This window comes from Acanthochromis polyacanthus, chromosome 4, assembly GCF_021347895.1.
Source record: "Acanthochromis polyacanthus isolate Apoly-LR-REF ecotype Palm Island chromosome 4, KAUST_Apoly_ChrSc, whole genome shotgun sequence".
In the NCBI taxonomy this organism is placed as follows: Eukaryota; Metazoa; Chordata; class Actinopteri; family Pomacentridae; genus Acanthochromis; species Acanthochromis polyacanthus.
The window spans coordinates 32,456,122-32,467,639 of record NC_067116.1 but is presented as its reverse complement, the minus strand read 5'-3'; the positions used below and the strand labels follow the sequence as shown (position 1 = coordinate 32,467,639).

The 11,518-nt window shown below is 40.6% G+C and overlaps 1 protein-coding gene across 4 annotated transcripts in view; it reads right to left on the bottom strand.

The window, feature by feature from the left end:
• Positions 1-4,333: 4,333 nt before the first annotated feature.
• The window catches only part of tp63 (tumor protein p63), a 40,403-nt gene continuing 33,218 nt past the window's right edge, over positions 4,334-11,518 (bottom strand). For 3 of the 4 annotated variants that reach the window (XM_051947251.1, XM_051947249.1, XM_022199645.2), the window contains 4 exons: positions 8,071-8,216; positions 7,602-7,749; positions 6,016-6,109; positions 4,334-5,917 (listed from right to left, as the gene is read on the bottom strand). In XM_051947251.1, the coding sequence (XP_051803211.1) occupies positions 5,621-5,917; positions 6,016-6,109; positions 7,602-7,749; positions 8,071-8,216 (685 nt within the window). In that variant the 3' untranslated portion in view covers positions 4,334-5,620. Of the gene's footprint in view, positions 5,918-6,015; positions 6,110-7,601; positions 7,750-8,070; positions 8,217-8,255; positions 9,712-11,518 lie in introns of those variants that run through there. The other variant, XM_051947250.1, reaches the window with a different exon arrangement.

Below are 11,518 nucleotides of genomic sequence, written 5' to 3'. Positions count from 1 at the left end.
GGACAAAAAACGTCATAGTTTAGTGTGTCGTCCGAAAATGGACAGAAAATTTCAAAATGTAGAATGCTGTACGAAAATGGACAAAAAAAGGTCATAGTTTAGTATGTTGACTGAAAATGGACAAAGAACGTCATAGTTTGGTATGTCACCCGAAATGTCACCAAAAACGTCATAGTTTAGTATGTTGTCCAAAATGGACAAAAAATGTCATAGTTTAGGGTGTCGTCCGGAAATGGACAAAAAACATCATAGTTTAGTGTGTCGTCCGGAAATGGACAAAAAACGTCAGTTTAGTGTGTCGTCCGAAAATGGTAAAAAACGTCATAGTTTAGTATGTCGTCCGAATATGGACAACAAACGTCATAGTTTAGTATGTCGCTCGAAAATGAACAAAAATGCCATGGTTTAGTATGTCGTCCGCATAATGACAAAAAACGTCATAGTTTTGTATGTCGTCCGAAAATGGACAAAAAACGTCATCATTTAGTATGCATTCTGAAAATGGACAAAAAACGTCATCGTTTAGTATGTCGTCCAAAAATGGACAAAAAATTTCATCACTTAGTATGTCATCCGAACATGGAGAAAAAAGTCATTTGTGGTCCGAAAATGGACAAAAACGTCATTTTTTTGTCCGAAAATGGACAAAAAGTCATAGTGTCGTTTGTTGTCCGAAAATGGACAAAAACGTCATAGTTTAGTGTGTCGTCTGGAAATGGACAAAAAACGTCATAGTTTAGTGTGTCGTCCGAAAATGGTAATAAACGTCATAGTTTAGTATGTCGTCCGAATATGGACAACAAACGTCATAGTTTAGTATGTCGCTCGAAAATGAACAAAAATGCCATGGTTTAGTATGTCGTCTGCATAATGACAAAAAACGTCATAGTTTTGTATGTCGTCCGAAAATGGACAAAAAACGTCATCATGCATTCTGAAAATGGACAAAAAAACGTCATTTTTTTGTCCGAAAATGGACAAAAAGTCATAGTGTCGTTTGTTGTCCGAAAATGGACAAAAAACGTCATAGTTTAGTGTGTCGTCCGGAAATGGACAAAAAACGTCATAGTTTAGTGTGTCGTCCGAAAATGGTAAAAAACGTCATATGGACAACAAACGTCATAGTTTAGTATGTCGCTCGAAAATGAACAAAAATGCCATGGTTGAGTATGTCGTCCGCATAATGACAAAAAACGTCATAGTTTTGTATGTCGTCCGAAAATGGACAAAAAACGTCATAGTTTAGTCTGTCCTCTAAAAATGGACAAAAAAGTCATGGCTTAGTATGTCATCCGAAAATGGACAAAAAACATCATTTTTTCCGAAAATGGAAAAAACGTCATAGTTTAGTCTGTCCTCTGAAAATGGACAAAAAAAGTCATAGTTTAGTATGCCGTCCGAAAATGGACAAAAAACGTCATTTTTTTCCAAAAATGGAAAAAAACGTCCTAGTTTATGTCGTCCGAATATGGACAACAAACATCATACACTCAGCAAAAATATAAACGCAATACTTTTGTTTTTGCTCCCATTTTTTATGAGATGAACTCAAAGATCTAAAACTTTTTCCACATACACAATACCACCAAGCCCTGTGACAGACTGGCGACCTGTCCAGGGTGTCCCCTGCCTTCGCCCGAGTCAGCTGGGATAGGCTCCGGCACTCCTCGCGACCCTAGTGAGGATAAAGCGGTGTATAGAGAATGGATGGATGGACAATATCACCATTTCTCTCAAATATTGTTCACAAATCTGTCTAAATCTAGAGGGGGGGGGGGGTCCCCCTTCCCTTCTTGCTGGATATTGGCGGGAACTGGTACACGCTGGTCTACGCCGATCCAGAGCATTCCAAATATGGTCAATGGGTGACATGTCTGGTGAGTATGCTGGTCATGCAAGAACTGGGATGTTTTCAGCTTCCAAGAATCCTTGGAAGAACAGATCCTTGCAACATGGGGCCGTGCATTATCCTGCTGCAACATGAGGTGATGTTCTTGGATGTATGGCACAACAATGGGCCTCAGGATCTCGTCATGGTATCTCTGCATTCAAAATGCCATCAATAAAATGCACCTGTGTTCTTCGTCCACAACAGATGCATACCCACCGCCACCATGGGCCACTCCATCCACAACATTGACATCAGAAAACCGCTCACCCACACGACGCCACACACGCTGTCTGCCATCTGCCCTGAACAGTGTAAACCGGGATTCATCCGTGAAGAGAACACCTCTCCAACGTGCCGGACGCCATCGAATGTTAGCATTTGCCTACTCAAGTCGGTTACGACGACGAACTGGAGTCAAGTCGAGACCCCGATGAGGACGACGAGCATGCAGATGAGCTTCCCTGAGACGGTTTGTGACAGTTTGTGCAGAAATTCTTTGGTTATGCAAACCGATTGTTTCAGCAGCTGTCTGAGTGGCTGGTCTCAGATGATCTTGGAGGTGAACATGCTGGATGTGGCGGTCCTGGGCTGGTGTGGTTTCACGTGGTCTGCGGTTGTGAGTCTGGCTGGATGTACTGCCAAATTTTCTGAAACGCCTTTGGAAACGGCTTATGGTAGAGAAATGATCATTCAATACACGAGCAACAGCTCTGGTTGACATTCCTGCTGTCAGCATGCCAATTACATGCTCCCTCAAATCTTGCGTCATCTGTGGCATTGTCCTCACTTGGGTCACGGGGGGTGCTTGGAGCCTATCCCAGCTGACTCGGGCGAAGGCAGGGGACACCCTGGACAGGTCGCCAGTCTGTCGCAGGGCTACATATACAGACACACAATCACACTCACATTCACACCTACAGGCAATTTAGAGTAACCAATTAACCTCAGTATATTTTTTTGGACTGTGGGAGGAAGCCAGAGTGCCCTGAGAAAACCCACGCATGCACAGGGAGAACACGCAAACTCCATGCAGAAAGATCCCAGGCTCAGGCCGGGATTTGAACCGGGGATCTTACTGCTGCAAGGCGAAAGTGCTAATCACTACGCGGTGGCATTGTGCTGTGTGATACAATTGCACATTTCAGAGTGGCCACCTGTGCACTAATCATGGTGTCTAATCAGCATCTTGATATGGCACACCTGTGAGGTGGGATGGATTATCTCAGCAAAGGAGAAGTGCTCACTACCACAGATTTAGACAGATTTGTGAACAATATTTGAGAGAAATGGTGATATTGTGTATGTGAAAAAAGTTTTAGATCTTTGAGTTCATCTCATAAAAACGGGGAGCAAAAACAAAAGTGTTGCGTTTATATTTTTGTTGAGTTTAGTTCAGTATGTCGTCCGAAAATGGACAAGAAATGTCATAGTTTAGTATGTCGTCCGAAAATGGACAAAAAACATCATAGTTTAATATGTCATCTGAAACTGGACAAAACACGTCATTTTTTGTCCAAAAATGGACAAAAAAGTCATAGTTTAGTATGTCGTCCAAAATTGGAAAAAAACGTCATAGTATTGTATGTCAACCAACGTGACAAAAACGTCAGTTTCGTATGTCGTCCGAAATTGGAAATAAACGTCATAGTTTAGTATGTCGTCCAAAATGTGACAAAAATGTCGTAGTTTAGTATGTCGTCTAAAATGTGACCAAAACTTTTAACAATCAGTTGCCTACTGATAATCTCATGATTGCGATCCTACTCCTGACTTGTCAGACTTATCCATCGGAAATGTTACAAAAAACAACTCATTAAATTGTGGGGGTGTTACTGAGTTTTCCTTTCTATCCTGACTTTTCGGCAGTCTTATGTTTAGAAACCGCTTCTTAAATGAACACTTACTGTGCTGCAAGAATGGCGACGCTCTCGGATCAGGGCATCATGCAGGTGGTGAACTACGTCTTGGCCCAGCAGGCGCTCACTGGGGGCAAACTGGAGGAGGCCCCCGAGGAGGTTCAGACCATGGAGGTGGAGGTGGCTCAAGTAGCCGAGGTGGAGTAACTCAGACTGATCGCAGGATTCCTTCAGTCTGTATAAAATGTTTAAGACTCCTATTTTTCTGAAAATGTAAATACTGTAACAGGTGTTGAGCTGTGAATGGTGAATTTCTGCACACGTTCACATTTGTTTGTGTAAATAGAAATTCAGGATACAAGTTGAATGATGACACTCGATTTGAAAGTAACTTTTCTTGTCTCCAGTCTGTTTTCCTGCTTTTGTTGACAGAAAAGCTGTGAAACTTTACTGACATCCAGGTTACAGCAATTTTTTGAAAGTTTCCTATAAAATCCTGTGGTGGGGCAGAAAATTTATAGGAAATGTTCATGAAATTCAAAATATAACTGGATATTTTAAGATGGAAATAATTTGACACACAGGAATGTTAACATGCAATACAGCAAATGTGGATATTTATTTCTGCTTTATATCAAAATACCCTTGGTTTATTGCAACATATTTACAATACATTGTACAAAAATATGAAACTGCAGTTGGTTTCTGTTCTGTGACAACGCTGGGCTGTGATTCGTGTGAAATATTCCAAACATTGTTCTTACTGATAAAGTCGGAGGTTTCTTACTGCCACAAAGAGAAAAATATATCAATATCATATTATAATGCAAAAGGTTTATTGTAATAACATAAATATATCTTATTACAAACTTTTGACATTATAACAAGACGTTTTTCTTTTTCTGGTGTGGCAGTAATACATGTTTCAGTTGAAAATGCACCAGATGTGTTTCACATCAGTATATTTGGTTCATGATGGAAATCATGCAGTTCCTTTAAGATGACTTTCCAAAACAAACTATACAAATTTATATACATTTAAATCAGGTTATCAAATGAACTAAACCTCTACCAAAACACGGTTCATGAACAAAAAAAAAAGAAAAACACTTGTGCTCCGCAGAGCTAAAAACCTTTTCTCAAAATGTGATCACAACCACTTTTCCACAGCAGTAAACAGGAATAAACAAAACATCATCAGTCATAGTATCACTTAACTGTAGAAACACTGGGTCAAGAGCATTAGGCCTATATATGGCTACATCAAATGAATGACCATCTGTCACTTTAACACACATTCTTCACAACCAGTCTCAATAAACATGAAGGCACTGCTGCATTGGTCTCAGAACAAACGTTTAAAAAAAAAAAAAAAAAAAATCAAAAAAGGCAAAACATAGAAGCTACAGTAGAGAGCAAACTGCCCATCGGTTGACATAATACTTCTGAGGGGAAATGTTTGACATGTATACAATCGATGCTCACTTCTGAAAACCAGTGTAGTCGACCACAAAAGTGAAATTATAAAAGTAGTACAAAGTAAAATACACTTGCTATGGCCCATAGCAGAAATAATCCCTTTAATGCTTAACATGGGAATGAATCATGAACATTTAACCTCGAAGAACCTCAAAGCATTTCTTAAGTGCTCTCAAGAAATCACAACATCATAAAAAAAAAATGCACCTTTGCTCAACACCATGAATCTCTCCTCAGCGAGAAGCAGAACAAACATGAAAATAAGTGCATTTTTGTGTGAATGCGTTTTGTTGTCAGCGTTGTCTGCACTAATACAAAGTTTGTTCAATTGAAATGTTCCGTCAGCAGGCGTGAAATGAGAAACGGGAACATTGAGAACAAGGCGGAGCTAGTCTTACTCTCCCTCCTCCTTGATGCGCTGCTGCTTGTTGCGGCGAGAATCGAGGTCAAAGGAGAAGTCAGACCACTCGTCGCGCGGTGGAAAGGAGATGGTCTGACGCAGGGTGAAGCGCACGGCGTCGATGACGCGCTCGCCTCGGGCCTCAGAGGAGCCCACACTGACGGTGGAGGCTCCGCTGGTGGTGCGCACTATGTGGGGAGGAGGGGAAAAATCCATGGCCTGTCGGTGCTCCATGATGCCCTTCCAGATGATGTGCTGGAACTCGGCGGGGATCTTCAGCCTGGACAGGTCCTAATGGTCATTACACAGGGGAGCGTTAGTATTCGCAGGGGGAGCCACTCTTCTCTCTAACCCATCAAATGACTCGTGTTGGATAGGCAAGGGCTCACCTCCATGTTATAGTTCTCAATCTGGTAGATGTTGTTTAGGCCCTGTGCTGTGAAGTAGTCCAAGCAGCCTGCACAGCCCAGCCGAATGAGGAAGCTGCAGGAGGAAGAGGAGGAGCACAACTTATACAGGTGCTTCATTTACAACATACACTGACTGCAGGTACATCAGCAGAGTTTTAACACTAAAGTTAGAGTGAAATAATCATATTCTGGTCTCTGAATGTATTTCAAACACTAAGCAACACTGTGGAATCTGGACTAACTGCTGTGAACCTCAGATAAAACATGGAGTCAAACTGCTCAACAATTCATTGATTTCAGATTTAAATCCCAAATTTTTCAATTAGCAAAGGCAAGCATAAAAGATGTGTGGCCGTTAAATGATGAGACTAAGGCTGTTAATCTATTTTTGTTTTTAATTGAAGCAGATTGAAACTGTCAGAGATTGTTGATGAATAAACACTACATGGTTCATGGTTCCACTGACATGAGCTCAGTCTCACTATCGGTACATTTCGCAGCATCAAAGTCATTTGTTCTGAAGTTCAAACTAATTTGTAACTTTTCAGTCCCATTTACTGTCTGCTGTTTTATGGCTTTAGTTCTTAGTGGCTAAAAGTCTTGATCCAAAATAAAACATTACTATATGGAATATATGAATAAATGGCAGAAAAACAACGATGTCATGGGACCTTATCGTAGAAAAACATGAACAGCAGTCAACAGCAGTGCCTTAAATGAAACTATTTGACCTTGTTTTAATTGTACCATGAATTGCTCAAGATTTTTATCAATTTCATTCTCAGAGTCAGGAAAGTTACATTTGTTGCAACAACAGCAAAAACACCATTTCTGTGTGTCTATAACTACAAATTTAAACAGCCTAATAGCTCAGAAGTTTTAAGAGCACTGTACATGTATATTCAGAGATAACCCTGTGGGGGGCGATGTCAGGAGCAGGACTTCTTTCTACAACAACCCAAAAAGAAGTGTCTTTCTTTACAATGGAAAAAACTGTTTGGTTGAACTTATTTATCTTTTACTTGATGTTTAGTCAAAGTCACCTCCGAACAAAAAACTGACAAAACAGTGGGCGATGTGGCTCCATATCGTTCAGATGTCCAAAAAGTCGAGGGTAAATTTTGCAAACATTTAGTTTGTATATCAACAACCAACATGAAATATTGTCTGAAAACAGCTGACAAAACTGTCTGCATTACATTCTTGGTTAGATCACCAGTTGATATAGTTTTATATATTATATATAACTTCACTGTAAAATAAGGATAAATTATGTCCTATGCTGTAAACATTAGCTGTTTATTTTTATTTCAAATTCATTTAGGCAAATAAGGCCAACCAGGTATCGTGAAATAAGTGCTATGTGGCTGATTTAGCTCATTTAGTGATAATGTGCAGATGTTTTTGAACTAGTTAATACAATTTAAGTTGACTGAGAATTTCGTTGGTTCACTGCAGCCATAAATCCTAAACACGTTAGACTCCACGTGTCTGAGGATCTTCAAAATGGACCAAGAAGAGTAAACAGAGTGGTGGCTGTGTGACGCTGTGGTTTGAGGAGGTACCTGGAGATGCTGCTGTCCATGGGGTAAGGAGGGGGGGGGGTGCAGTGGGAGGAGGGCACCAGAGGCAGCTGAGGCTGCAGTGCATGAGTGGGGCTCAGTGAGCTCATGTCAGCATTCATGGGGATGTGAGTTCCCATCATAGGAGTCACTGCAGAGACAAAAGGAGCGACCGTGAGGCTTCTTTCTGCTGCTCTGAGATTTAGAGATTACATAACGTGGCAGGGGGACGAGTAGAGGTTCCTCCTAACATGACACATGATGCATCATAACAGGTCCTGTGGGAGAATCTCACAGGGATCACATTCTTTTAAGGAGGAAGCCGTCTATCGGGTTGGGGGGCTGAGAGGCGTTCAGGTCCCATCCTGCCTTTTTGGACATGCTGACCTTACAAAAAACCCTGGAGGGACGACGGGTGGAAGGTTGGGTGGCAAGAGACAGACAGGAAGAGGAACAAAAGGGCAACACTTACTGTCAGTGAGGCCTCCAGACATGCTGGATGGGGTGAGTGTGTTGCGCTGCTGGGGGTTGATGAGCTGGCTGACGGAGGGAAGCTTGTTGACTTTTCCGTGAGTCGGGGAGCTGGAGCCGAAGGAGGGCTGAGACTGCATCGAGGTTCTGAAGGAGAAAGAAGGACAGACGGTTTCTATCAGCAGGCTCATAACGGTCCTTTAATTTAGCCTTCTGAACCCCAAAAAGTACTGGTGGGTTTGACAGGAATGTTCTCTTGGGGAAAAAAATTTAAAAAAAAAAAATCACAGATATGACACCATTTATCTGCCTCTATAAAATGTGAACCTTTGGATGTTCGTCTTTCCACTAATCATCTCTGACGTGCCATTCCATCAGAAACCGTATTCAAATCTAAGCTTAAAATTGTGATAATTCCTTAAAATCATTTTATTATTTAGGTTTCATTCAAACATTAACTGAAAAATAAAGTTGTTGCAACGTACTCTGTAAAAAAAAAAAAAAAAAAATCAAAATTCTTTGCTTCAGGAACTTTTCAACTGAACTGCAGGCAGGCCAAAAACTAACCCTAAAAACAGTACAATATCTAAAGTATGTGTTGCTGGACATGTTGGTTTATTTATTTTTTTCTATTTCCAAAGACATTTTTGAGTTGTTTCTACTTTTAGGTATTGTTGTGCCGTTTCCAACGAGGTGCAGGATTTCATATTGCAGTGAAAAATGAGCTAACAGTGGAAAAAACTGTGACGGGAGCGAAACTACAGGGGTTCAGAAGGTTAAACAATAATGTCTCTGAACAACATGAAAACATTCACACTACTACCTCATACTGACCACATTCCTTTCATAAAAAGACCAAGTTCAAGCAAAAAAAAAAAAGCCATTTATTAAACTCTGACAGACAAAAGTGCAGCAGCCACCAAAATAAAACAATCTGTTTCAAACAGAATGGTCACAAATCTGCTCTGTACATCACAGAGTGCACATCTGCAGCTTCCTCTATTAAAAGACATTTGGACATGTGGATGAAAGTTAAAAACAAAACACACAAACTGTCCTGCAGTGACTTTAGAAAACATGACCAGCATCAGCAAAAAGTTCTCTCAATAATAAAGTCTCTCCCCCCCATGAAACCCCGCAAGAGTTTGAGTCCAGCTCTCACGAAAATGCAAAGGCACAAAACATTCATGTGAAGAAGCTCTGTGTCTAAAGTAAGATAGAAAACAGGCTGAAGCTTGGTTCCTGTCCAGAGCCTGTCAAACAGCCTCAGCGCAACAGGCAACCCTTTAAAATAATGTTTTAACGGACAAAAATAATGCATGCAAGTCAGTCTACTGATTCAAAGAGCAGTTTCAGTGGAGCCGGCAGTCACAGTCCGTCTATATTGGCTCAGTAAAAGTGGTATTTCAGGATCTTGCAGCAGCAACAGAGCACAGAAACATAAAGTTCATCTCCTCGGTGCAGAGTCCAGCACAGACAGCAGGAAGTAGATGGGAAAAATCAGGGTTGATAAGGAGACAGAGAGGAGGTCCGTGAGATGTGAGGGAGGACGAGGAATGTGGAGTTTCAGGAGGAGCTGCAGCGCCGCCTCTGATCTCCTGCAGGTTCCAGCAGCTGGCTACCAAGGCGAGCTTTTATCAGGCTGCAGGAAGGAACCAGAAAGAAGAGAGAGAGCAGAAATAAAGGCTCACTGACAGAGGAGAAAAGAGGCCCAGAGGTTCAGAAAACACCAGACATAACTGGAAAATACAGTGGTGAAGAAAGAAACAACAAACAACTGGACAGAGACTCTGTGACAGACAACAGATCCAGTATCACAGCGCTGCATTAACGCCTGTGTCCAGAAGATGGCAGTATGAACACACAAATGACAGCACTTCATTACTAGTACGGAGTGGCTTTGTTTCGCATTCACATCGCAGAGGGAAAGAAAAGGTCTGAAACACTCGCTACTGACAGAACCTTTTATTGCAAAGGCTGCGAGGGAGTTAAGAATTACAGAAGACAGTAACAAGCAGCATTAACTCGACGAATATACAAAGAAAACAAGGAAAATCATGCAAAATAAACAAGGAAGGCTGAACACAGCAAATCCTTTCAGAAATGTTTTCTTCTAATGTTTGAACTGCGAGTTATGAGGCTAAATATACCAATACATTCCATAAAACTCAATCTATATGGAAATATTTAGGTTTACATCTATTTTATTAACCCTTTAAATCCCAATCAGTTTCTAAAACCTATTTTTATTCACTGTGGGCTCATTTACCTGCAATATGAAATGGAAACAGCAAAACCACGGCTAGATGTAAAGACAACTCAAAAATGTCTGACAGAAAAAAATGCCATGAATCTTAAAAAATAAAAGCTGGATTTGTTTGATTATTTTACAAAAATTTTAAAAACTCAGAAATGATATGTACAATATTTGTCCAAGGATTAGGGTTAGCCCACAGGTGTTACCAACACTAGAAAACATTGTAGCGCTGCATACTATAGACATTTTACTACTTACATTTTTATAAATTCAACAAATTAGTTTTTTTTTGCGGTACTCTCCACAGAAGCTCTAGAAAAATATTTCTCCATGCTGAATGTACCATCCAACGACTCGCTGACAACTTGCTCCTCAGAGCCATTTATGTATTAATCAGGTATGTTTAATTTCCCTCCCTACCTTTCTAATTTGTTTACATACTAGTCTCCTCTGTGTACACAGCCTGCAGTTCAGCTGAAGAGTCTCAGATTTTTGTTACGTGACTTGGTCAAAACTCAGTAAATCACGGCTTCTAAAATGGGCTGAGAAGCACAGATTTTTTTAATAGTATTTGGTTTAAACAGTTTACTTTCATACCATTTTTAAAAAGACACAGAATTTAAGTTTAAATTTGGTTAATTTTCCAGATGGCATCATAAGTCACATTCAGTTCAAGGATTATCTTAAAGTTGAAAATTTCATTTTATTTTCAGTTTTTACAGTGTCTGACTCTGATAAATGGTGCCAATTTGGTGATTGTTTATTTCATACCATGTTGGCAGGTTTTGGGGTTCGGAGGGTTAAATGTTTTAGGTGTTTTGGGACCCGACAAGTGGCCGGCAACAAGTTAAAAAAACAAACAACAAAACAGCGAATGGAAGCACTACCTCGCTGTGAGGCATCTGCCAGTGTTTTAATGGGAAACTATAACATAAGCAGTAATTATGGGCTGTCAAACTATCACTTACACGTATCTCCTCGTTTCCATAGCTTATAGTGAAATGAGGGAAAGTGTGTGCGAACCTGTGAGACAGTTTTAATTATGCTGAAGCCAATAGATGAGGCTGAGGCACGGATTTTGTTTGGTGCTGTTGTGCAAAACCTGGCAAGGCACCCAAAGGCGTTACCGTGAACCTTTGGAAGCTTCTCCCTAACAAAGCATAGCCAGGTACATTTGTCACGATTCATCAGC